This window comes from Hippoglossus hippoglossus, chromosome 1, assembly GCF_009819705.1.
Source record: "Hippoglossus hippoglossus isolate fHipHip1 chromosome 1, fHipHip1.pri, whole genome shotgun sequence".
In the NCBI taxonomy this organism is placed as follows: Eukaryota; Metazoa; Chordata; class Actinopteri; order Pleuronectiformes; family Pleuronectidae; genus Hippoglossus; species Hippoglossus hippoglossus.
Window position 1 is genome coordinate 2,028,491 of NC_047151.1, and position 27,649 is coordinate 2,056,139.

The following is a 27,649-nucleotide window of genomic DNA, read 5'->3' on the forward strand; positions in this document are numbered from 1 at the left end:
TTTTCCTACACGACTCTATAAGCACAGGCCCTAGCTACCACATGACTAGATGTTCAAGGTGATGTTGTGGTCCATATTCTGAACTGGCAAATCACAATCCAACTGGTAAATAGTGAACCAGGGGGTTTTGGGGCCGACTTTAAATCAAGCCTGGGCCCTCAGCAGCACCCCTTAGGTCCAGCTTGTTCTGGCCTTACAGGTACATACTTATATTATGACAGGGAATTGCTAAAACAATAGCTACCTCATTTTTGGATTCTATGCCTATTAGGTCAGCTCATTCAGGATATGCTAATAGTTTGTATTAGTCAGTGCTTTGGATTTGTACAGTATGTCACAGTCAAATACTAAGTCAACACAAGTCAATACAAAGCCCCAAATCCTCTGATAGTAACACTGTGATTCCAATGAACTGGTTTTGCTGCCAAGTATGGCTGTTGTAAACAATAACAGCTTAATCACAAGAATGCAACCAGACGAACCACTTCGACTGCCTTCAGTGTGACCTCATGCCTTCTTACTATTACAGCAACACATATTACTCATCATCCATATACAGCTTTTGATACTTGTGTCCCAGACAAATCACACTCAAGACAATGTAGCTTTTTGATTAAGAACATCTAAGGACAATGATTTTTCAGTGGTGCTGCTTTTAGCATGAAGGTGACCGTGGCCTCTTTTCTCCTCCATCTATAACTTTGGTTGGACTTTTTCTTGGACAGCAAAACAAACTCTGGTTTTTAGCTTTCTGTCCTAGATCTGATGTTCCTAACACGTAGCAACAGGAAGACGTACTGTGTTTTCATTAAATGAAAATCTTGTGATGTGAGGACCACTTTAACTATTGGACCATATGGGGTGTTTTTGACCAGTCCTTATGTTCTGACATGCCTTTTAAGATATACATATATTTGTGTGTGTGTAAAATGTAACAAATGTTAGTCACTAAGTGTAGTTGTAGTTGATAGTTGTGGGTGTTAATAGAGTTGGAGGCCCACATCCACTTTTGGACTTTCTGCCAGTGAACTCTGACATTGTCCTCCTACCTCTCATTTTGTATCTCTTCATGCTTTACATTTATGTGCAACTTAACATCTGAATAAAGTGGCATTCTGGAGTTCCTCTCAAATGAATTTATGATACTGTTCCGATTCTGTACTTAGACATCAGCATCCTTCAACTGAAGTGCTTGTGTAAAACTGAGTAGAAACTCTAGTAAAAACATTTGCTGTCATTATTTGTATTTCAGAGTAGCTTATTTAGTGTATGGATTATGACATGTACCAGATCAAATTGTCTCTGTATACCTCCCAGCAGCCAGTTCCTCACCACTGCTTGATGGGAAGACATGCACAGCTGGCCTACTTTGACCAATGCACTTCACTGATCTAGACAGAGTAGAGGGTAAAACAACATATTGTACTGCACCAAGTACACGGAGGCAGAGGGACAGTTTCATTAGCTATAGCGGCACAAGAAAAATATGATAATGGGATGTCTTGATAGGAAGGGGAATGAAAAAAAAATAGCTGTATACAGTTAGTTTTCTTGATTAGAATATATTTAGAGTATATTTATTCTGCCCAGAGAGCAAACACCACCGATTCCAGTGAGTAACAAACAGTTCAACATATATGAGATATAGAGAAAATGATCAGAGAAGAATAGCATCTCCAACAGTAAAAAATAATCTATGTCTGTGTATCTAATAAGCAGACAACAAAATCCCCAGCATTAAGTGTTTTGTAGCAGCCAAGTCAAGACAAGAAAATGGTACGATTAAAATGAATAGGCCGTGTGGTAACGTGTTAAGCCTTGGAGGCAACTGACACAGTTGAAGTCGTGCTGCCGGATTGGCCGTCTCAGGGTAGAGCATCTCACTCTCACACGCACACACACTCAGTTCCAAGCCTTTCAGGCCTGGAACTGAGTGTCTTGTTTGGGCAGAGACCATTCACATGCTTCAACACATTGTTCTGATGTACGATTTGTTGTTAATGATTGGGAAGGCCAATAAGGTTGCTGTATCCTGGGCCAGTAAACATGTAGCAACACAAACATCTGATATTATGGACCATAATAGATCTGTGAACCTGCATGTGATACATGGATACAAACAATGTTTCCGTCGATTACTATCATGAGTTGACAGCATGAAGCCTCGTGAACTGCAGCATAACAGCGACAGTGGAATAAACCTGAGCTCACTGAGTGTTCTGGTTTTTAGGCTCCATCTTTTTCTCTCTCACAAACACACTGGACATACCTGGACCACTGGGGGCATTAAAAAAAACGCCGTAACGTCAGTGGCCGGGTAGACCAGCAAAAATCCATTAAGTTTTTAACTGGTCCTGCCTGACTCTTTACCAGCCCTCTATTTGAGCCTGTCATTCTGGGTGTACATGAGAGCGTATTGCTGTCTGCCATAAAATGGACTGTGCTCAAGGACCGATCACAACACATCCAGCCTGTTATTAGTATTATGTTATTTGGTATGATCATGGAATGGGGAGGGGGCATTGTTACATCTTTATGTCAGTAGTGGAGTCAGCCACAGACCCAGTCCATGTCCATGTATAAGACAGAGCCAGATTGGCGGGATGTGACAACAACACTACAGTTAGTGTGTTTGTGGGGTGGGAGAGTGTAAAAGCAGTATGGTAGATTCTCTGTATAAAAGGATTGAAATACTTAAATGGGAGTAGGCACCGCATTGAATCAGAGCAGCCCTCTATAACCTCTGTGTAAAACTGAGACTACAACATTTCTCATCATGATAAAACATCTGACTGGATGTATTATTACTGTTCTCAAGAGTTGAGGTAACATTTTTTTAATAATTCCCAAAGATATGCTCATTTTCTTTCCTTCTGAGAGTGAAATAAGAAGAGTGACATCAGGTTCTTGGTAAGCATTTTACAGTAATCTGCTGCCTGGAATGATTGAGTAGGTATATTGTGTCAGTAACAACTCATGAGAAATGCATTTCTTTTTTTAACACAAAGAAAACATGTAAAGTGTAAAAAGGTTTGTCTCTTGAAGTTCCACAGTGCTTCATCATGTGCAGCTCAGTCCAACTTTGTCCACTTCTCCATCTCTCGCAGTCGCGTCTCCAGGATCTTCACCTGCTCCTCCAGGTGAACAGTTTTATCAGACGCATCAGGGCCCTTCGAGGTCCCGACGCCCAATAGGACGCAGACGCACACAAGGACAGCCAATCGGATGGCCATGGTTTCTGTGCCCACGCTGTGGTCTCTCAGGATGAGTCCAAAACAGGCCAAGGCCACACCCAGTTTCAGTAGCCAAAGGGCCCGCCTCAGAGTGGAGGCAACTAAACTGAGAGCAAGGGAGACCAGCCAGTAGCTAATGAGAGCCACGAGAAGCCACTGAGCAAAAAAGATCAGCCCCTCTGGAGTCACTTTGTTGACAGGGAAGACGACTGTGGAGAAGAGGAATACGATGACAACACTTCAGTTAAACTGCAATAATATCTGAGTTTAATTCACTGTCTCTGGCTGTGTGTTCATTGAAGATGATAAAGTAATTTAACTTATTCAAAACGAGAGGATTCACATTAGGTCAAACTGTTAGCTAGTGTTAAACTAAACCAATATTCATATTAAAAACTAAAAACAAAAAGAATCTCGGAGTAGTAACATTTTCCTATTTAACATCTGAATGAGTGTTGAGGACAAACCTGTCCTGACATGTCCTACATTTTAAGGATTAACTTTAATCTACTATGCATCTTGGCTTGATTATCAGACACTGCATTTATCCCGGTTTAGTAGGCTAGTCAGTTAAATATCTTTATTTGGATGCAGTTGTGTCCTGTTTGTTCCTTTTATACTAAAGATCAGAGATCAGTTGAATGTTTCTGTCACTGCTTGTTGATGCAATGTATCAAATGTCTCCTCTTAGAAGCTGGTGTCCTCTAAATGAGTGTAAATCTGAATAAAAACAAAACATTTTAATCGGTCTATAAAGATATACTAACTGGTAGCTAACAGACTAGTTAGTGATAATGAACAAACACCTGTAATAATATACAGTATATCTTCATAGATAACAAATACTGATTATTAATAATAATCACTTAAACTACATCATAGACTGACGCAGCATTTATGACATGATTAAATAATACTGAGCGAAGCTGAATTCAGGATTTACAGTGTTACACTTTAAACATTATCTCAGACGGCATAGAGGTTTTAGTCAGCATTGACTGGAAACACCTTTGATATGACAACTGGAGACCAGATGTCTTTTGTCATGGTTTGTCTCAACATGCTCATTAGGTCTTTTTTGGCAATGATAATAAAACAAAACAAGCTACAACTAACAATAATTTTTATTACTGATCAATCAGCTGATTATTTTTAAGATTGACTGTTTAGTTTATGAAAAATAGCCATGACAAGCACAAGTCCATGTGATATTACAACACATCACTTAGTTTGTTTCCTGCTGCATGTTTACTTGTCCTGGTTTTGTTCATGATCCTGCAGCTGTTTGCTGGGCGTGGCTGCTGGATTCTTGTTCTCCCGACAATCCATCAACAGCCCTGAGCTTCATCACCTGCTCTTCCACTGAGACTCTGTCAAATCGCTGTTCAATGTTTGTGGTAGAGACTCTTCTGTTCACCTCTCTGCCTTTGTTGTGTTCTGAAGATTTGTTACCGTGTCGGAATATTAACCTCTGTTTTAACCTCTGGATCGACGAACTGCTTTGTCATACCTGCTGCGCTCAAATGTTTGGACACCTGCCTGTCTCTTTGTCTGCATATTATCTAAACTGGACTGGTTGGAAAATAGATTATTCAACACATGCAGGGACACATACACACACTGTAGGTTATTTTACTGCTGAGTGTTATTTATTGTAAAGGGTGATAACTCTTACATTCATGAGACATTCAGAGGAGGGTGTACCCGCTCAGCCTGCCGGCTGAAACCTCCCCAGAGAAATGTAAGGAATTTCAGCAATTTTGCCAAACAATGTTTTTGCTTGTTCATAATGTGCCCATTGGTGCGTGGCATTGTAACAAAAAAAATACCCTGTGAATGTGATGTTGTCAAGGATGCTTACCTTGAATTCCAGACGCCTGCAGGAAATGTGAGACATATTGTAGGAGCACGTTAAGACCACTGGCCAAACTCCCTGCAACAACACTCAGAACCTGAGAGAAAGCCTGGAGAAGGGGGAGAGGAGGGTTAAGATTAATGACTGTACATAAAGATGATCAATGATTGTCGATAAAGATGGAAGACTTCCACTTCCTCACTGTGTAAAAATGAAGCCAATATATCTTGGATACGGGCGCTGACATCTCGCACTGGTGATGTCATTTGGTGATCATGTAATGAAGCCACGGTAACGAGGCACCACCCATTAAATCACCTGACCAATCAGAAGTCAATCTAAGCTGTCAATCATGATGTCCCAGCCCCTTTAATGGCATCAAATAACAAATTAAAGGGATAGTTCGCCAAAAAATTAAACTTGAGTAATTATCTACTCCCCACTATGCCGATGGAGCGGTGGGTGAAGTCTTTGAGTCCACAAAACACTTTTGGAGTCTCAGGGATAAACAGTGTTGCAGCCAAATACAATACAATTGAAGTAACTGGTGATCAAGCGTAATAAAACAGAAAAAAACATAACATGCCTCCATACTGCTCATGTGGTGTCATCCAAGTGTCCGCAAGCCCCGAGATTCATAGTCAACTCAAAACCGCATCAATTACACCGTCTCTAGCCTAAATGTCCTCTGATATCCTCCTTGGAGCTGCGTTCGCGTGCACACAACGGAAATGCACACACACTGCACACACACTGCACACAAGCTCTCGCCCAAGGGCACACGAAGGGTGAAAGTTAGCATCGCTACATCCACGAGCTTAGCCACTTCCGGTTGCTGACTTTTAGGCTTAAAACTTGGTGTAAATGACGCCGTTTTGAGTCCAATATGAATGTCGGGGCTTCCGGACACTTGGATGACACCACACAAGCAGTATAGAGGCATGTTATGTATTTTTTCTTGTTGTTTTATTACATTTGAAAAATGTATTACCAGTACTTCAGTTGTATTGGATTTAGCTGCAACACTGTTTACCCCTGAAACTCCGAGGGTGTTTTGTGGACTCAAACACTTCACTCACCCCTCCATCGGCATAGTGGTGAATAGATAATAAGGGCAGTTTCATTTAAAACCGAACTCGTGAGCAATGCATAGTTGAACATGCCTCAATCTGATAAATCAAACCATCTTTGTGAAAATATTATTAGACGTGTACTTTGAGTTTTTAGTTTGGGCCATGTCCCATCTACTAACATGAAGGAGGTTGGTTAATGACCTATAGGGGGTGTTTTGGCTTCACTTTAGGGGAGCTGTCATGTCTTCCATCTTTATTTACAGTTATTGGTGAAGACAGTTGGCTGAAGTTGCTTTACCTCTATTAACATCAATATGTTCTGCTCCACTGAAAACAAGAGGCTTTATAAATTGTAAACACATCTCATACTAATGCTTCATAGCTCAACAACAGCATCTGGGTTGCCAGGTTGGGGCCAATCCTCCATGAAGAATACTCAGGGTTTCACACTTAGGTAGATCACTGTATGACTTATAGCTATTCATATCAAAGTAACTGAAGAACTGATGACTATAACACTGGAAACCAGATGCTGGAGCAGTACGACAAGATGGAGGATGGCAGCACCAAAATGAAGCCCTTGATGGGGGTGATCTATGTGCCTTTAACAGACAAAGACAAGCAGTGGTCCAGGGATGAGCTTTGAAGAGGAAGACCGTCCGTTTTCCACCTTTTAAGTTTGAACCTGGAGAAGACTTGGATGGGGTCGAACCGCCCTCGTCATGTTGCAAGCATAACAGTGTAGTCACATTCAATTACAAGCATTAATAAATCACTACTACAGTGTTCTGCATTAATCCACATGTTGATATAAGGTGTGTTTTGATGCATGAATTAACTTCTGTATTAATAAAGCTGAGAAGACTCGAAACAGGAAATAAAGTTTTTGTTGCTCACTTTGCTTTTTCCAGACAACACACTGATGACACATTAACACATGATACATATAGAACCCTATGAAAAGTGGTCGCTGACAAGTGATTTTACATTCATGAACGTTAAAAGGTGTTGCAATAAGAAAGCTGGTACTTCTATCATGACCCTTGAGTTGTTCTTGTAAGCAGCAGCCCTCACACACACTGTTGCACTCAGCTATACTGACGTTAAACAACATAGTTTCCATCTCTGACCTTCTGTACCGACAGCACCGTCTGCTCCCCGGCCAGTCTGCCGAGGTAGGTCCTTCCCTCGCCGGCCAGGTCAGCCAGGGCTGCCCGGAGCTCCTGGATCATCCCGGAGCGACTCTCCAAAACTTTCTCCCCTGAAACGGCCACGGACAGGACGGCGAGCACACACACACACAGCCCGCCGAAACATGTCGGGTTTGACTGAGAGGACATGACGACAACACACACTCCTCAGTGGAACACGTCTGTGAACAATGAACAGCACAAGTTACTTTATGTATCAGTAAACAGCCGCCGAGTAACGACTAACTTTTTCCAACAGGATGTGGAAAAACTTCGTGGTCAATGAAAAGAAACGTCTGCCACCTGCTGGGCTGAGTGTGCAACACGTTTCCATGACAATCTTAATTCACAACCTTAAAGGGATAGTTCACCGAAAAATGAAAATTCACTCACCGCTATGCCGATGGAGGGGTGGGTGAAGTGTTTGAGTCCACAAAATGGACCCTAACCCTAACCCTTGTCCGCTCGTGTCGACATCAGAATTTTCTTTTCTTTTTCTGGTGAACTATCCCTTTAAACATTAGCAATCCATGCATCACCCTAACCTTAACCAGGACCTTTGGGAGCAAGCTTTGGTCCCATGAGGTTTACTGGTCCTGACAAGGTCAGTGTTTATGCTGGAAAGGGTCCAGAGGTAACAAAAGTGAGCACACACACACACACACATTTACTGTAGTTGTATAGAACAAAATTAATCTCCGAGGACCATGGGTTTAATCCATATGTATATATGATTTTATTTTATATAAAATAATGCAAACTTTATCAGAGTTAGAACACAATTAATAAACATATTTCAACATTGTGTTAACGAAGAATACAGAAAAAAACAAACAGTGCACACGATACTGTATACTTTGTGCCATTCACACATCTATTTCAGATGTGAGGAACATTGTTTATCTCAAAGTAATTGTGAAACTGACCGACAAAAAACAGGTCTGAATTCAGTGGTGGAGTATTTTACTGTTATTTTAAAGCTTTTTATAAAGACAGTATTCACCTGCTTGTTACACACACAGATGATCTACTCTTATACAAAGTGGAAGTGTTTCCTCTGCAGAGAAGAGCTCTCTTACTACCATTATAATATCAATCCGCCAATACAGTATCAATACATTTCTGCTAAAAGCTCTTTAATTGGAGTGGTTTTATTGAAGAGTGTCCATCATGTATCATGTGTTTCTTGGGGGAAGGCTCGGTTTGGTTCAATGTAGGGTACACACGGCCCCTTTTGCCTGGAACTGCCATAGTCCCCTGTAATGCTCTGTACACATGGCTGCCCTTTGCTTCCTGTTCCACTCACACAGTTTGCTTCACTTCACAGGATAAATGTTCACATTTCATGGCCACAAAAGATTTACAACACAAGAGCAAAGTCTCTTGATCAGACTACGTGTTTTCTGCCTTTCCTCTGTTCCCTTCCATTCATTTGATAAAGGCTCATATTTGAAACATTCTGCCAATGTTTATAGGTTTTATTATTCATAATTTCTTATTTTCATAATGCAGCTCTGTTGTTGATTGAAGTTTGGAATCATTTGGCTTAAGAGTACAAAAAATCTAATATTCAGATACTAACATACCTTGACAATAATAAAAACAAGAGACATTTGAAAAGAGAAGCTCCTGAGCTCCACAACATTTCAGGTAGCAGAGTGGATAAGTCACAGGCAGACAAGTAGACAAACACAATGTGAACAAGAGGTAATCCATCACCCCTGGTTCAATCAACATCCCAACATGATGAAAGCTGATCAGTCGCCCTGATGAGACGTCATCCCTCACCTCTACTGATCAGTGCAGGTTTGGGGGTATGAGTGATTCGGGGGTGGATGGAGCAGCGTGAGAGAGAGACTATGGAAGACAAAGAGAGAGAAAGAGAGTCAGCCCCTTGGTGGGCTTACATTTCCTCTCATAATCATAAAGTTAAGTTTCCTAAAATGCATTCAGGTACACTGACAGGGACAGTGACAATGAGGACTTGGGAGAAGACAGGGGTTTTCTGAACAGTGACACATCTCCAGTGGCTGACCGATTAGTATTAAAAGTCAAGGCTAATACTGCTGCACACTGGCAGGTTTCCCTAGGCTGCAATTGCCTAATCATTTTCTACAAGAGCATTGTTAGTTCAAACTTATTATAAGAAATATGTTCTATCAAAATAAATATTCGCTCATCATTCATATATTATGGAAATTTATACTTCATATATGTTAAATAGTGTGCTGCATTTGCATGTTTCACTGACCCACTAGCTGTAATTGATTGAGATTAATTGGATGTTGACCAATTAAATAGTCTCTTCACCCTGTCTAGGTTACAGGTCAAGGTTGTAACCTAGGTTACAGGTTAAGCTTGTGTAACCTTGTGCTGCTATGTCAGTGTCAGCGACTGTAAAAAAAAGTTGGATGACAAGTGTGCAGGGGTCTTGCCGCTCTAATGCTAGCTGATAAAATCTAAAAGAAATGAATGAAGTAAACACATCATGTCGACAAACAACAGCTGTAATTTCAGCAGACACAGATTGACTGACTGATTTTGCATTTTGACCAGTGTCTGCACCATTATTACAACTGGTGATGAGCTGTGTCACAACAGACAGAGACAAATGGGTTTTGTTTTGGAGTTTGTTTTTTGTTGCTCACACTGAATCCCACAGAGAACTGATTGTCCTTTTCCTTTGAATTGAGTAGGAGGCTCAGCTGTTTGTATTCAGTGAAGCAGATGTTTCATATGAGCTCTATAAAAGCTCTATGTGGTGTAGTTTGTTAGGGCTTTCACTATTTGGAAGTTCACACAGCAACTAATTCAGGGTAATACAAAAATATATAAAAGTATATGTCATGTCATGCTGCCATGTAAAAATATGATTAAAACAACATGAACCTGTTGAATACAGCAAGAACCCTCTGTCACATCAGAAGTGGTAATAAAAGTGGAAGTAATAAGAGCTGTGTCAGCAGGGTGAACAGCACAGTGAGGTTGTGTCATTCTGTGATAGGAATTTGTGTAGAGTAGATTAGTCAGGTCTTTGCTAATAAAGAAGAAGTCTTTGAATCTTACAGTGTACTGTCCAAAGCTGCGCCTCTGTCTGAAGAGAAGGAAGCTGAGAACCGCAGAGATGGCTGTTTGTGCCAGAGTGAAGAGAAGAAGGGATGACTTCAGTCCTCTGCTCAGCCTCTGTGGTAAAGGACACACAGCAATCACATTCACTTCTGTAATTGCAACACACACACACACACACACACACTCAAGCCTTTTTTCAGATATGACCTCCTGAGGATGTGCAGGTAATTGAGTCGGGACTTTCTCTAGAGTTTGCCTTTCACAAATGCACAACGCAGCAGGAGATTCTCCACTCAGACACGTTCACAACAACATAGACATTTCCGGAGAGTTCAGGTGAGGTGCAGCAGGCGGAGACAGGATGAAATGTATAAATTCCGCTGTAGAGCTCACGTGTTTTTGTTTACATCACATCAACATTGGCGTCTGCCCGTATCACCACAAACTCTCTTAAAATCTTCGTCATTCGGAGATAGTTGTTTTCTTTTAGTTATTTCCATTTGTGCGTCTGTCGCCTGTTAGATCCTCATCAACACGCCCACTCGCTCACTGTGAATCCTGCGGAGGATCTCCTGCTGTGCACTCATATCTGCTACGTCGGACTTTATACAAGAGGACTGACTGGAGAAAGTCTGGAGGCCCTCACTCTGACATTTTCGTTCACACATACACCCACTGCTGGGAAGCAGCTATACACACACGCATACATGCATACATGTGCTCTGTAGTGTCATGAGCCTCATTGATACAAAGAGGCTCCCTCGGTTAGAACACAAACAATACCAACACTGCTATTAAATAAGGCTGTGATGTGTGGATTTGTCACACACTGTTTATTAAAGGTTCAGTGTGTGATATTTAGGTGAAAGGGATCTATTGGCAGAAATTGAATATAAAATAATCCTAGTGATGTTTTCACTAGTGTGTGATCACCTAAATTGGACGAATTGTGGTTTTCTTTACCCTAGAATGGGCCCTTTAAACTTTATATTTACATCAGGAGCAGGTCCTCTCTACGCAGGCCGCCATGTTTACAGTAGCCCAAACTGGACAAACAAAACACCTTTTGAGTTTTATGACAACTGAAGGCTACACCAGCTTCTCCTTCATGTTTGAAATGGGAGGGTGAGGTGAGGGGTATTCAGCTGCAACATGCAACTTCACCACTAGATGTCACTGAATTCTACACACTGTACCTTTAAGTTCTTTTACATGTGTCCAGTTAGTTATTTACGTGTATTTTTCATTTGTACATCATTGTTTTGAGTCTAAATTCTCCCAATAAATTGTGTCCGTGACCTACTTTTACTAATCTACAGGTTTTTTCATAGGCCACAGAGGAGCCCAGTATTAGTTCAAACTTTCCACCAGACCAACTCTCATCCTCACACACACTTCTAAGCTTTCAGTTGTTGTTGTTGTTGTTGTGTTGTGTTGTTTTGGGTGAAGGCATGATGACATGAAATGAAGCTGACACCAACCAGGGCGAAGTCTTTCTCAGTGCAGTTTTCTTTTGCCACCTTGACGCAGGTCACCACAGGGCTCTTGTCGATGTCCACAGAGTAGATGATCACAGCCGCCACTGACAGCACAGTGGACACCACACTCACCATCAAACACAAATGCAGCTGAAACACAAAACATTAGAAGTGGCAGAAAAGTAGCAGTACTAAGCTGAGCAGCAGCTGCAGTAGGACTAGGGCAGTGGTCGGCAACCTTTACCATCAAAAGAGTCATTTCGCCCCCTCTTCCACCAAATACAATTTGTCTAGAGCCGCAAAACATATTTGATAACACATCTTATAAAGTTTTATATATAGTTATACTCAGTGTTGTGCAAGTTCACACTTAAAATGAACTAGTTCAGAGTTAAGTTCATGCAGATTAAAATTAAGTAGTTCACGTTCATAGTTACATTTTTCAAATTTTGAACTAACTTCACAGTTCCTAAAATGAACTAGTTCACGTTCATTTGTTCCATTTTTTATTGGGATGATTTAGGTGACAAACGTCCGGTCATATGTTTGGTTATGAATCGATGGTGTCGGATCATGTCTGCGTGTCGCTCCGTTCATTATAACAGTGAGTCCTGACTGTGAGCGTCACTACTCGTGTTGTACTGAGCACAAAATGTCATTGTCATTTTTCCCGATGTTTAAATGCAGTCTCATAAACTCTAGAGCGAATCAAACAAACACTAAGTTACTTCATGTACTGATCAGGTCCTGATAACTAGTGATGAGTGTTTATTAGTTATAGTGAGAGCAGGTCAGAGTGGATGAGGACACAGGAACTCCAGCTCGGTACAAACCAACTGCAGCTTCTGCTCTGATCACTGAGCAGCTGTGACCAGAGAAACTCTGTGTTTTCACTGTTTCCACTGTTCTTCAACAAGGTCACTTACCGGATGCTTCACATCAACGAGCTCTGATCTCACTGCTTGTGGCTCTGAGCGAGTGAGTGGGGGCGGAGCCCCCGGGGCCTCTCTCTCTCTGTGTGTGTGTGTGTGTGTGTGTGTGTGTGTGTGTGTGTGTGTGTGTGTGTGTGTGTGTGTGTGTGTGTGTGTGTGTGTCTCTCGCTCCTGGTGTTTCACATGATGTCCTGATTCACGATGATTTAAAAAATGAACGTGAGTGACGTTCACTCTTGTTGGAGTGAACGTCACTCATGTTCATCATATGAAAACTGATTTGTTCAGTTCATTGTTGGCGAAAAATATAATTCATGCACAACACTTTACAGTGAGCCACTGCAGAGGGGCTGAAGAGCCGCATGCGGCTCCAGAGCCGCGGGTTGCCGACCCCTGCATTAGGGGTAAACACTTCCAGGAAGCAGGTTTGTTCATCAGTTTGTTCATCCTGTTAATCCTGAGTTGAGGGGAAACTCTTGATTTGCAGTTTCAGAAACAGAGATGACATAGTTACTTAGTTACTGTGGTAACTAACTCTGTTAAGTTCACCCATCAACTGGCAACTTTTCTCTTCTTTTCAACAAGCCGCTCTCAGTTTCTGTCACAACTCTTCATTTGCTCAGTCATTAAGTCCATATCAGATCACATATAGGACTGTGTTCATTTGGATCAGCAAAGGAAGGTCAAAATCCTGTTTGGATATAAGTTCTTGCTTATATGACAGATAGTTGTCAGTTTAAGAACAGACACAACAATGTACCTTTTTCTGTAGCCAAGTGCTTGCTCATGGTGGGAATGCTGGGTCTCTTAATGAATAAACTTGACCTGACCTGTCAATCAGTTATCTGCACTGAAACATCTATCTTACATCAATCACATACATTCAAAATAAACAATGTAAAGCTTCAGACAAATGAGACACTGATCAGCTAATAATTATTTCCCATGTATCCAATCACAGGTATTATGTCAGAGGAGAGTGTGTGAATCTCTCCATGAACTTATCATAACCCTTGTATGTTGGCTGCTGCCTATTTCATGTATTTACCCAGCTGCTGTGGCCCACGACATCACTAGTAGTTGTAGCTGATTAAAATATGTGTCCCGTTTCTGTTTTGTGACAAAGTTAAGTTACTTGATTGTGTCATGGAAAATGTTACCATTATACCATGCTTGTATTATCTCTGCTTATGCATACCATTTCTCCGTGTGAAACTATTAGGATGCCACATATCTGCAGAATGCTTGTCTCCCCCACCAAGACCTCGAGGAGACACACACACACACACACACACAGTTCAACTCTTCACACACACACATTTCTTCATTGTATCTGCATAAAAAGCATATGCCTGCAACTGTTTCTTTGTCATTCCCTCTGCAGAATGCTCATCGCACACTGTATGACTGTCTGACCTTCCTTGCAAGGAATAAAATCCTCTTAAAAGACTATTATTCTTGAATCTCTTTATTTCAGAAGTCTCACCAGGTCAAATTTCCATCACAAACGTGAATCTTTTTTTCTGTGTTTATTATCCAGATGTATGTTGTTCCTGGACCCCTTGGATATGGGCTAAAACCTAAGTGTTTACAGACTCAGGACGCATCATTGATATTGGAAGGAGGTGATTTCGAGACTGTGGCTACATCCACAATAATATGATTCCACCATGAACACTGTTTGAAAACAAAAATCATCTCTGTCCAGACAAGTGTTTTAACTCTGCATCAGAAATAATCTTCATCCATACCAACACATAACACGTGACCATTTAGTCACTATTAACAGGAAACACATTGTATGCTTTGCAGTTTGTTGCTTAGTTGCATAAAATACGACTAACAGGGATGGTGTAAAGAAAGAGCAGGGATGTCTTTTCTTGGACCGACGACGAGGTGGAACTGAGAGTAAGTGTTTGCAACACTTTGTATTCACCGTTGATAGTCGAGTCTTGAACAGTCAGAACCAATCAGGATTTGAATGTGGGCGTCTGTCTTTGTTTCCAACAGTTTTAGAGATATAAACGTAGCAAAAGTGATGCGTTTTAAAACAAAAGTATTAATGTGGGTGTAGGCTGTGTTTGTGTACAGGCATGCATGTGTGTGTATGTTTCGTCAATGGACTCACAGTCTTCATGGTGCAGTGTTTGTCCAAGTAGATTGCAACAACTCCTGCTGTGATGAACTGGCAGCACACACCCCCAAAAAGAAATAAAAAGGTTACAATGAAATCAGAATTATTATATTATTATTATTGTTGACACACACACAAACTTACGATTAGGCCGCTCCACCAGGGAACTCCCAGGGTGACAACCTCAGTGAATTCAGTGACGTGCAGAGGAATGGAGTAGGACATGACCATCAGCCCCAGCATAACCTGACTCACCTAGAACAAACACGCAGGCACGCAAACACACACACACACACACACACACACACACACACACACACACACACACACACACACACACACACACACACACACACACACACACAGCTGTGTTTCAACGGACTTACATTCATTTCCTGGAGATTTGTAGTATTTATAATCCCCTAACTCAATATGTGATAGATTTACTGTACTATATCAAAGAATGACAACGAGTTTAAGGAAATATGCTAATTTTAAATACAGACTTCTGTAACAGCTGGGGTAGGGTCATTGGGGGTTGATTACATACTCACACTGCTGCATACTAATGCTAGTTATCTAACATAAAAGATAAAAGGCCAGTGAGCAAAGTCCCGGAAGACCCACTTTTATGTAATTACACAGAAACACTGTGTGTGCACAGTATTAAGCATTGCATTGTTTATCTCTTATTACAGGTTCAGTCACTATGACCCTGCTCAGTCCTTATAGCTCATGCTCCAAACATTTCCTAGCTCTATATTAAGTGAATGCATACCTTGAAACACCAAACACATTCACCATAGTGACATAATTCTACAAACTTTTTGTAGGACAAATTTGCATATATATTATTACCAACGTGTAAAAAGTTGTGAACACCAGAGAGTGAACATAATGGGTCAAATCTTTTTCAGCAGTAATTTGCTTTATCCACCAAAATGGCACCATATACCCAGTAAAAAACACAGCTACTGTCACATACTGACACAACTTGAGCAACAAATCATTACGAAGAGATAGATTACATGCTTGGAAGTACATGCTCTAAACTTTTAATCAGATTTCATCTCATACATGGCCTCACTGGTATTTAACTGCCATAGTGATGGGGGACCTGAACACATGGATATCATTTTCTACCCAACCTAAAAAGCATTCTTATGAAAGCTGGGTAAAACATGGATAAATATTGGAGATGCATTTGAAAGCTAGCAACAGCAGAGAGCACAGAAGAATTATAAGATGGATGTTGACTAGTTTTCTCCTGAATAATTATGCTTTAAGCTTCAGCTAATAGATCATGGCTTTTGGAAGGGCATTCTACTCATTCGGCATTTGAGTACTCCTATCCATACTATCCTATTTTTCATTCAATTATATTTTTAATTTCTTGTTTTACCTGTACTTATTCTGTACTTATAACTCATGACTGAAGAAAGAACATCAGGCAAGCGCTATTGTTTTCCACTGCCTCAAGATATCAAGATATCAATGTGCTAACAATGCACCTGACCAACCAACCCTCATTTTAACACTAACACGACCACGTGTGCTCACATGGCAGCAAATGAAAATAAGTGCATCAGCCTGAAAATAGCAAAGACACTTGTGTTGTGCTGGGTACTACTGTCTGAGTTGTGCTGATCATTTTTGTGTGAGAACTATAAAGCCTGTTAGTCCTAACCACTTGCAGGAAAATCAACATTAAATCATAATAATTGCCTGAACATGAACACTTTAGAGGAATGTTGAAGACAATTAGCCACAGGCCATGAAACATCAGGTCAGTTTTTTTTATATTGATTCTAATCGAGTTTGAGAAGCATTTTATATTTTACACCTGAATCACTTTTATTCTTGACAAAAAAGTAAACTTGCTAATAATTTCTGTCGCTTTCATTTGCATATAAATCGTCTTCCTGTGTTTTTCCTTCTTCTGTGTTTTCTTTGCATGGAACTGTTTTTGTTTAAATGTGACATCGTAAAGATCGCCTTTAGGGAATTTTTTCCACTTTGGTTCAGTGATTGGATTTCAGAGGTCAAAGGTTAAAGTCATGGTGACCTTATATGCATCTGGAAAAAAGGTTGTATAGAAAGTTATTCACTGATCATGGTTTATACATTTTGCAGAACAATCAACAATTGTGAGAAGAGAAAAATTCAGACCCCTACTCTGCCCAATTATCTATGTGAGGCTTCCACACCCCAACCCCCCACCCCCCCACCTACGCACACACACACACACACAGTTTTAGACTCACCCCCAGACATTTGGGCTCTCCTCTCTGGACGGCAGCGCGCAGGACTTGCTGTCTGTCAGTGAGCTTGACAGCATTCGCATCCTCAAGCACCTGCACCGTCAGATCCCTAGAGACTGCCACTGCCATCACCTGGAGATGACAGCAGAGTTCACTGCAGGGTCATCACAAAGCTTTATGTTGCAGCTGTTGAGATCTGCAAAAGCTGCCGACCTTTCTCCATCACATACAGAAAAAGCACGGGTGTGGCCAACAACATTAAAGTGTTCATACTGTGCTTTTTTAACCCTCAACTTCAGGTGAAGATGTCAGCCACCGTGAGCATTTTTTAATAGCAGAACCTTGTAAACTATGCTAATCGCACACAGTTGAGTAATTTATAAAATAGTATAATATGGTAACATTTGTCCCATAGTGTTAATTTTTAAATGCACCCACAAAACCTTCTTTTGCCTACAATGCTTACTTGTATTTGAATTACAGATGAAAATTTCAAGTAACTTTATTACATAAGTTCAATGTTAAGAGTTAGATTTAATGAAGAGTTTTTCTATCATGTTACATTAGTTATAAATCAAATAACTTGACATTTTTACATAAATTATTTTGAGACTACACTGTCTGTTGCAAATCTGAAAGTTTCAAGTCAAAAGTCTGTGGTTCAGCATTGATGCAAAATCTACATCAGAAATAATGTGACAATGTGCAAATACTATTGGCCTATTTTTGGGTGAACTCAATATATAAGACTAGTCTTACATGTCACTGTTATTAACACACTAGGGTTGTCCTTTGCTGGATGGGTTTCTTTAAAATAATCTGTGGCATAAATTAAGAGTAGCATATACCCACTTCTCCAGGCACCACTACCCCACTGAGTGTGTCATGTAGGTTTTTGCGTGTGTAAAAGATCTGAAAAGTAAAAGCCCAAAGTTGGGAGTAAAGGCAGCGCCTCTTCTCCCACAGTGATCCCAAAGTTCCTGCAACACATTGTCAACAATTCAATTCTATTCAATTGTATTTGTGGAGGCCATCAGTCTTGAGCCATTGGTGTGGGTGAACAGAATAAGACAAACAAGATAACATTTGTGGTGTATTTGGTTTACTCCACCTGCTGGTATCCTGATTATAACGTTCATGTAAAAGAAGCCTCTGATGTTCATATTACATTTTCTCCAGATAATTTGTGAAACCCCAACCTTAAAGTTCAAACTGTGCCAGTATATAGGGACAACGCTAAAACTATTGAGGAGTCAAGTGTCATATCAGATAACATACTGGCAATTACCAGTGACATGAAATCTGCATTGTTCACCAGATTGGCTGATATATTGATACTGATATAGCTCCACACAGAGAGAACCCAGCTGAACTGCTATTCAACTTGGAAACCACTGTGTAAAAAGGAATAGTATTAAAATGAATAGATTACGTATTAATGAGTCTGATGGAAGTAAGCAGAATGCTTAACATGGCTTCCTTAGTCCTGATTGTGATTGATAATATGTGTGAGGCATTTCATTTCATATGTGAAATGAATTAAGTTGAACTCTTGTGATATCAAATAAAGAGCCGAGTACAACTGCTATAAATCCTCCTCTTATAATGTTCGATTCTGTCAGGACTGTGGCTGATTCTATCATGTAGTACATTCTCAAATATAGTTTATAATGTGGGACAGCATGCTTTGGGTAATCTGGGACAGTCATTTGAGTTCTCTAAATGGGGAAAATATGCATTTAGGGACCTCCTGAAGTTTGATTGTCAAATTCAGGCAGAATTTTATTTTTTGGCACAAGGAACACTAAAAGCTTTGTCATGTGTCCTCGGAGTATGATATCTCATTTATTTCTTCTGGTGTGGTTCGAAAACATCCTAAGGATTACAGAAAGGTATAATATGCTGATCTAATGTGTCCAGCAGAAATCTAAAATGCAAAGAAATGTCCCGGATTACCCGAAGTGACCCTCCAGTGTGTTCAGCAGCTGTTGTTGCAGAGTTGGAGGCAACAGTCCACTGCTTCATAAAGAAGTCACAACTGGAGCAGATGAGTGTTGATGTTTTATCGGTGGTCCACCGGAGCCGCCAGCCCACACTCAACCGGAAATTCCATCTCTACCCGTTACGCACAGATTGACAGTGTTGCGTAAATTTGCAGCTCATCTGTTTTGGATTGTTGAAAAATAACGCAGCTCTGTGCGCCCCTGCTCTGTGTGTGTGTGTGGGTGAACCAGCCCCTCTTCCACCAGTATCAGGACATCCATGTAACAGACTTTATCATTAGAAAACACACAATGTCTCAGTCCTACCTTTTTTCTTCTCTGCAGAAATGTACGTAAAGTTGTCCTCGTCCGTAGGATCCTGTCGACCACTCGTTGTTTTTTAATGCACCTCCCTACGAGAGAGAGAGAGAGAGAGAGAGAGAGAGAGAGAGAGAGAGAGAGAGAGGGGGGGGGGGGGGGGGGGGGGGGACATTGTCCGTACGTGGATGAGATCCAGCTGAGCTCCTCCTTCTCTTCCTCTGCTGGTTTACAGCAAACGTTTTGTTGTCGGGAATTTTTCACCGTGAAAAGTTCATCTTCAGGACATAGAATCCAGACGGTTTTTCTGCTCGATGTGATGCTCGCACCCTCCTGCTGCCATCCACACATCACAGTATATCCCTGAGAAGCTGCAGTCGAGGTAAGTGGCAGCTTCACATGACACTGTTATGATGAGTTCACAGTTGATGGCCTACAGAAAGTACAACAGTGGCACATTTACTATTGTTGTGATATTGCTGCTGACAGATTAAAGTGGTAAAACGTATCCTCACTGGTGATGCCTGTTGTCTAGGCTCAACGTTTTGAGCGGATGAAGTGATGTTAATACATACTTCTCTATTTGTGAATCTTAAAAATAAACAAATGTGTGTTAATGATTTGTATTCTTATAGAATATAGAAAGTGTGTGTAGAAATGATTTGCATTTGATGAAGCATGTGCACATGTAGAAATACAATTACACAAAAGATACTGTGTGAATAAAATCTCAGAATAATAGAAATGAGTGGTGAGGTCACACAGAGAAACTGTGGAAAAAGAGGTGCTCTTGTCAACATCTACAATCACAGACAAACCCTGTGTAAAACTCAGCAGTGAAAGTTCCCTGTGTAAGGCTCAAGTTACAAGTACTAATGTTAACAATGTGTTTACCCCCAAATCTGATTGGACAATGACAATCCAGTCGTAAAGCACTATCCAATGAGAGGACATTACATTCAGATCACTTATTGTCAATCATATTTGTAACTTGAGCTTCACAATGAACCTTTCATGCAGTTTTTCTGCTTTATGTATCTGATCACACATTTTTCACTGTCTTTGTATAGCATCACCAATATTGTCACAGATTTTATTCATGCAATCTCTATTTTTACAAATACAAATCTTGGCTCTACATTGACAACCTTGAAATTGTCATGCTGAATCATTTTGTAGATTTATAAATGGTTGATTTTTAACTATAAAATATATAGACAGGTCTGTCAGGTCATGAAATCTTTACAAGCTCTCATTACGTGTACCTGTGTGCATTCAGCTGTCAGTATCTGTGTATACCTTGTGCCTGTATGTACCCCATACTTACATACCCCCTTTCTGTACCTGTATATACCTTGTACCTATATACCCTCTCTCTGTACCTGTATTGACCCTGTACCTCTCTGCCTGTACCTTTATGTACCCTGTACTTATTTACCCTGTACTGTATGTACCCTGTCTTTTACATTGGCTCTGAGGTCAAAACACAACCTTTGACAAAACACGTACATCTCAGAAAATTCAACTTAATTTTATAAAAAACACAATAGTGTAGAAATCACAACATTTATACACAGATTCTATAAAACACGACCACATTTCAGAAAACACATTTGTGTTTTGTTGGGTTTTGCTAAATGTTGCTGTGCGACCTATGTGCTTGCAGAGATTAATTTTAGAGGAGGATAGTGTCATCTAGGTTATTGTTTGTAGCTACAATTAACAGATGTTTATCTACAGATCTACCAATGATATAGATGGTATAGACACTACAATTTAGTGTAATTGGTTTCTGACAACTTTTGAATACCTAAGAAACAAGATACAAACTGTTCGACCAAAAATATTTCTGTCATTATTTGATTCATGTCCCCAAACTGGCGCAACTAGCAACAATTAATATCTTATTAACATGAACGAGCCAGTGCAATATAAGACTACAATGCAAAATATTGTCCACTTATATACAAAACTGAATATTCAAATATCATCTCTTGTCATTATTGCACAAGACTAATGTGTGACACAAAAGTTTGCCTTGTGTTTATACTCATATGGAACATATTGTTACTTCTGATATAGTCATTTTAGTTAAACGTATAGTGCTCCACATGAAAACCAGAAGTAAAACCCCAAATGCTCTTATTAAACAACCTGTTTCTTCTGAAATGGGAAGTAAAAAGTGTGTGCATAAGCTGAAGGAAGTGACTTTGTTCTTCGACTAATACAAACGAAACCGTTCCTGACACTTTTACTGGGCCTTGTCAGTTGTTTATTTCATCATCAACCTGCACCCCCCCCCCCACTCTCCTCGACTCTTTTCTTTCTCTCCTCCTCCTCCTCCTCCTCCTCCTCCTCTCCACATCTGCTTCTCATCCTGCAGCATTCCTGTCTTTCCTAAGAGGGTTGAGACATGTGGATTTGATGAACCCTCTCTCCCTTTCCCTCTCTCTCTTCCTTTTTTCTCTCTTTCACTACCTCATTTTATTCACTATTTCTCAATCCACTTGCGCAAACACCACACACATGCCACTTAGTTTTACTGGCTTCCCACTGTCTTCTGCCCTCTCCAGCGGTGCTGTGTCTCATGATCATGTGGTCTGTCTCTGTTGTTCTTCACATCTACTCATGTCTTTTCCCCCTCTTTCTCGCTCATTATCGTTTATGTTACCAGTTTTAAGGCATTATTCTCAAATAATGAGCATTTACCTTCATGCACTCATTTAACTCATTGAAATGAACCTTTCCGTAGTTATCTATCCATCATATTGCATACTGCAATTAGTCGCGTGTACCACATGGTGGTGTTGAAGAAAACCATTTCACAGCAATTAGTAGCTCCACATCATTACATCACACATGTCCCCTCTATTATTTCATTAAAACACCATATTTTATTCAGACAGGATGTTTTCGGATGTTGGGAAGATGACTGACAGTAACAGTCAGTGTAGTCATTCATCAATCACTTTGTGGTTGTCACGATAAACTAAATAACTAGATTTAGATTTTAGAAGAAGACATCATGACTACACTCACGTGTCAACCCCCCTCTCTCACTGCAACATAAATCTCAGGCACCATTTTAACCACTGTGTTATATTTAAGCTGTCAGTGCTGTGCTCACTATCTGCTGCTGTCACACTGCTCACACCTGATTATATATATATATATATATTTGCATATTTCTATGTTTGTATAGAATTCTTGTTATTTATATTTCCTAATATTTCATATCATTTTCTAAATCTAAGGCTGTGCCCTCACAATGTCATTGTATATTCTAATATAGAATCTTGAATCTTTTTTTGTTTGTTTTTTACTGGAGACTCTTTGAAAGGAACCAATATATATTGAATGTGTACATTTATGGTACATTTTTCCTTTGGCTTCAGCTGTAAACTAAGCTGCTTTGTCGTAGTTTACACATAACCTGATTACCGATTAAGTTTTCCTCCTTTCCGCTATATGTGCACTGTCATCCTCTCTGTGACTCGGCCCCTCTATGCTCTGCTGCCATCTTGCTAGAGAACTACATGGGGTTTGCACACACAGTTTCATTCTGCTCATGATGGGATCAAGTGAGGTTTGTAGTCACATGTTTGAGGGAGTCTTGAAAAGTCAGAGTTCACTTGTCTGTTTTGTGGAAAACAACTCTTCACCAAGATCTACTGTTGTATCTGACTTAAGTTTCTTGTTTTGCAGTAAAATGTCTTCAGAGGGAGTAGTGCCAACAGTTGGAGCCACGTTACATCGCCTCTCCACCTGGTTTGACCCTGAAACTGCCGGGGTAAGATCAGGACACTACTCCGACTGGATGGAGTTAACATCATTTGAATTTAAGTCATATTTACCATAAATTATTATTCAGTATGGGTGTAATGCCAGATATATCTGTGTCTGTAGGTGGTGACCATCCTCTTGGGGCTCTTCCAGGTTGTGCTGTCAGTCCCACTCGCGTATGCTGATCATGTTCTGCCAAAACTCTTCATACTGCCGGTTGTCTTAGGACTTCTCGTACGTAACACATGATGATTATTATAGTCTGACTGCTGGTATAGTTAGCCTGAAGAATCAAAGTCTATATAAATAATTCCCATCTTCCTTAAAGAACAAAATCTATCCATGCTTGGAGGAGGGTTATTTTTGTGTAAAAATGTATTCTACCAAGATAAAGTGTTTGTGTGTGTGTGTGTGTGTGTGTGCATGCACTGCAGATTGTGACAGGAGGATCATTCACAGTGGCCAATGTGAAGAACCCCAGCAGACAAATGGTAAGTTCTCATAGCAAGCTGATGTAAAGGGTTCGTGGGAGATTTTGATCTCACGTCTCAGTTATCACTACCTTCTGTATATCCAGTCTAAAAACAGGTTCCTGGAGGGGAGGGAACATTTTCCTCTCAAACCTGTTGTTTTGTCTTTTGTTGTCTGGGCCGATCAATTTGGTCTTTCTTTGTTTATTTAGTTATTTTTCAACTTAAACTGTATAAAAAGTTTAAATGTGCAATGGTGTAAGAAGTAAATAAGTGTACAGACAAATGAAAGACGATAATAGAAAGAACTGTATTGAACCATAAAATCTCACATAAGCCCAAGTGTCAAAGGATATCATTTAATAATACAAAATTATGATATTACAACCAAATCATAACTTAAAGGGATAGTTCACCCAATAATGAAAATTCACTTATTGTCTACTAACCACTGAGCAGATGGAGGGGTGGGTGAAGTGTTTGAGTCCACAAAACACTGCTGGAGTTTCAGGGGTAAACAGTGTTGCAGCCAAATCCAAAACAACTTGGATGACACCACAGGAGCAGTACGGAGGCATTTTCTGTTTTATTTTCTGTTGTTTTTATACATTTGAAGAAGTGGTCACAATTTACTTCACTTGGATTTGGCTGAAAAAAATAAAATAATAATTTACTTTGTATTTCTGTAATTTCACACTGTCAGCTTGTATTGGCTCCAGCTCTTCCTGTTATCAACCAAAGTGAAGTGGTAGAAAATGGATGGATGAAGAACATTAGTGTCAGTATGTGTAGTCAGTGTACAGTATGACTGAAAAGCTCACAGTGATGGATCTTCCACAGCTTCGAGGTTGTGCCTACAGTAATGTGCTCGGCCTGCTGGGGACCCTGCTTGCCTTCTGCCTGTACTGTTACAGCCTCAGCCTTGAGAAAAACGAAGATGTGTGTGTGATCGATTCCTCATACAATTACTACGGACTAGAATATTATCGATGTCCTGGGGAACTCCTGTCGGTGAGTCTTCTTTTTTCTTCTTGTAAATAAAAGGAGAGGGAAAGGAGAGATCATAAGCAGATAATAGGACAGACAGATAAGCTGACCAGTAAACTAAACTTAAACTAGATGAAGAGATCGGTGTGGTGATGATGATAAGGAGAAATAAACTGATGCATGGAAACAGTAAAATCATCCTGGTCATACTTATGATTTGAAAGAAAAGGAGCTTCTCGGTTCATATTTGTCCCAATACATATAGATATGAAATGAATAAACTAGTCATACTGTACTGTGGATCATGTCACTTAAGTCACATCACAGTGCTTAAATGTTTGATGTATTTCTTGTCTCCTACAGGCTTTCTGCTGGAGTTTGATTTTTCTCTTGTTACTCTATGACATAGTGGCAGTGGTCCTGCACTGCCTTCTGTCTGTTTCTGCCCTCAAAGCGCTAAAAAAAGACTAACACACACACACACACACACACACACAGAGTGTAACAGCAGCAGCAGGTAGAGAATAACGTCTTGTTAGCACTGTCAGCATAAAAGACAATAAATCTCAAATTCTATTTGACACAGCACATCACATTCTCTCACAGAGAATGACGGACCTTATTAAGCCCTATGAGAGAAAGGTTAGGTCATCAGTTTAACCACCAACAATAACTCTCATGTTGTGGCCTTATTTGCCGAGTTAGTGACCAATGAGGTATAACACCCACACACTAGGTGAAAATAAGATTATTTTCATAGCATCTTTATATTGACAAATATCTACTTATTGCACATATATTAGTATTGATGTATATGCTGGTTTATACATAATAGAACAAAACAGAAATACCAACTAGGGCTGGGATCATTTAGAAACAGCCTCCATCACAGAATTCCTCCACTGGATAGCACTGCTGAGTTGATTCTCGCGCTGTGTAAAATGGCCCAAGTATGTCTCTAGTTCATTATTAACAAACAAATGTCAAATCTAGGGAGTCTTTACCAAAATCATATGATGGTGATGGTTTTATATTTTGGTTTTTAGGTTTTACTGTATATTTGAGAAGCAAATATTTTGAAATGCGGATAATAGCATCAGCCGTCAAAATCAAGTATCCGTTGGGTTATTTCAATTATGTCACTTAAATTGTTTGTCTGCTGTCGGTCTCTGACTTTACCTAATGATCAAGAGAAACCTGTAACAGCATTTTTACCAGAAGTCACACACTATTTAAAAGGAATTGTTTGACACCGTGGAACATAGCCTACACTTACTTGCTTTCTTGCTGAGATGAGGAGACAACTCTCATGTTTCTACCTGTTAATGTGCATGGAGCAGATGTTAGAAAGTTAGTTTAGCATGAAGACTGGAACCAGGAGGAAACAGCTAGCCTGTTTCTGTCCAGACAAAAAACACCAACTCCAAGTAGGATGTCTGCCACTTGGGTTCAGAATATACATATAAGAAAAGCAACATGATCATTTATGTTTAAATCTAAACCCAATGCCCCCTATCTTTGAGCTCTGTTTTTGGTCTCTATCAACTTCCTGCCTATTAAGCTGCTTAATCCTCCACTGTGATCACAGAGGTGCCTTTGAAATATGGTACTGCACAGGTTGTATACACTTGCTTTATGGATTCAACAACAAGCGTACAGTAGGCAGAGGGTTTACTAGATGACATCCATGATGGGCAGGATTAGCTAGTAGCCCCACACAGATGCATTTTCTTGCAGATTTTTCATGCAAACTGAGTCTTCCAAAAATATTAGGCCAATGAACAGGAAAAGACAGGGACAAAAAAATGTTTATCCAGATTCTTTATGTTAAGATAAAGACGAGGATAAGAACTTGGAAAATGTATTTTTATTTCAACTGTGTCTCTGAATTTCCAATCTCCTTATCTGAAACTGAAATGCTTATACTAAATTCTGAGACGTAATAGCTTATTGTGTGGTATCTGTACTTGCATGTAAAGCACCTCTCTCAAAGTTAACCTTTTCATGGGGGGAAATATGAATGTGTGTCAAAAAAGATAAAGTTGAACACTGTAAATCAGTAAACTTACCCTGAATCTGTGCATGTTTTTCACACATAGCAGATACTTGTATTGGCTTTTGATAACTGTGATTACCCATACTCTACAATTCCCTTTTCGTTTGTTGTTTTGTAATTTTTTATACGTTTTTCATGATTTTATAACAAATCAAATATCATTGAGAAAATATAGATCATCTGTGCACCTCTGTATTTTTCAACTTAATTATCATGTGGTCTTCGTGTTTTTAACCTCGGTATGTAAGTCGGGGGAGGACAATTTGGCAAACCCACTAAACATTACATGTATTTCCTGCATGTCTGAAGGCTGCAATAGATTACATGTATAGTGAACTATATACTGGTTTTGCTCTAAATTTGTCCTCACTGTATATCCAAAATAAATTTCTGAATCCACTAGTGTTTGATGTTTATAAGAAATAAACCGTCTCGAAGACTGATGGTGATTTTCCATCCTGTGACTTGTGCTTATTTAAAACAGGACATAATTGTTACTAGTGTTTCTATGGCAGGGCCTGGGCAGCCAATCACTGAGCAGCCTCTACTCTGCTTCCTCCTCTTTATCTACAGAACTTTTCACTTGATAGTTACCATTGATCCTTAATGTACATTTTACATTCGTCCCTCAGATGCATCATTGGCAACTTTCTGCAAATATTGTCATCAAAGCTTCAAACATTGAACCTTTTAATTATCTCAGGGTCCCTTTCTATTATCATCAAATTTTTCACTCAACTGTCACAATGAAAATGAAGCTTTCACATTGTCATCAATAAACTACGCTTTGAATCAAATACTGTCAGCAGTGTTCTCACAGGACACCTG

The 27,649-nt window shown here is 40.0% G+C and overlaps 3 protein-coding genes across 3 annotated transcripts; 1 reads left to right on the forward strand and 2 right to left on the reverse strand.

Moving 5' to 3' along the window:
- Nucleotides 1-2,347: 2,347 nt before the first annotated feature.
- tmem109 (transmembrane protein 109) lies at nucleotides 2,348-7,777 on the reverse strand. Its single transcript, XM_034608729.1, has 3 exons — nucleotides 7,292-7,777; nucleotides 5,095-5,197; nucleotides 2,348-3,442 (listed from the first exon to the last, which is right to left on the reverse strand). The coding sequence occupies exons 1-3, from the start codon at nucleotides 7,499-7,501 to the stop codon at nucleotides 3,072-3,074; spliced, it is 684 nt and encodes a 227-aa protein (XP_034464620.1). The 5' UTR covers nucleotides 7,502-7,777; the 3' UTR covers nucleotides 2,348-3,071.
- A 281-nt stretch (nucleotides 7,778-8,058) lies between these two features.
- tmem176 (transmembrane protein 176) lies at nucleotides 8,059-19,926 on the reverse strand. The gene is made up of 8 exons (XM_034607584.1): nucleotides 19,693-19,926; nucleotides 19,535-19,647; nucleotides 17,229-17,357; nucleotides 15,109-15,219; nucleotides 14,959-15,015; nucleotides 11,902-12,048; nucleotides 10,418-10,534; nucleotides 8,059-9,208 (listed from the first exon to the last, which is right to left on the reverse strand). Exons 1-8 carry the CDS (start codon nucleotides 19,874-19,876, stop codon nucleotides 9,149-9,151), a joined length of 918 nt encoding a protein of 305 aa, XP_034463475.1. The 5' UTR covers nucleotides 19,877-19,926; the 3' UTR covers nucleotides 8,059-9,148.
- Nucleotides 19,766-26,710, forward strand: LOC117776040. The gene is made up of 6 exons (XM_034609773.1): nucleotides 19,766-19,907; nucleotides 23,231-23,315; nucleotides 23,432-23,542; nucleotides 23,743-23,799; nucleotides 24,619-24,789; nucleotides 25,129-26,710. The coding sequence occupies exons 2-6, from the start codon at nucleotides 23,235-23,237 to the stop codon at nucleotides 25,234-25,236; spliced, it is 528 nt and encodes a 175-aa protein (XP_034465664.1). The 5' UTR covers nucleotides 19,766-19,907; nucleotides 23,231-23,234; the 3' UTR covers nucleotides 25,237-26,710.
- Nucleotides 26,711-27,649: the final 939 nt, after the last annotated feature.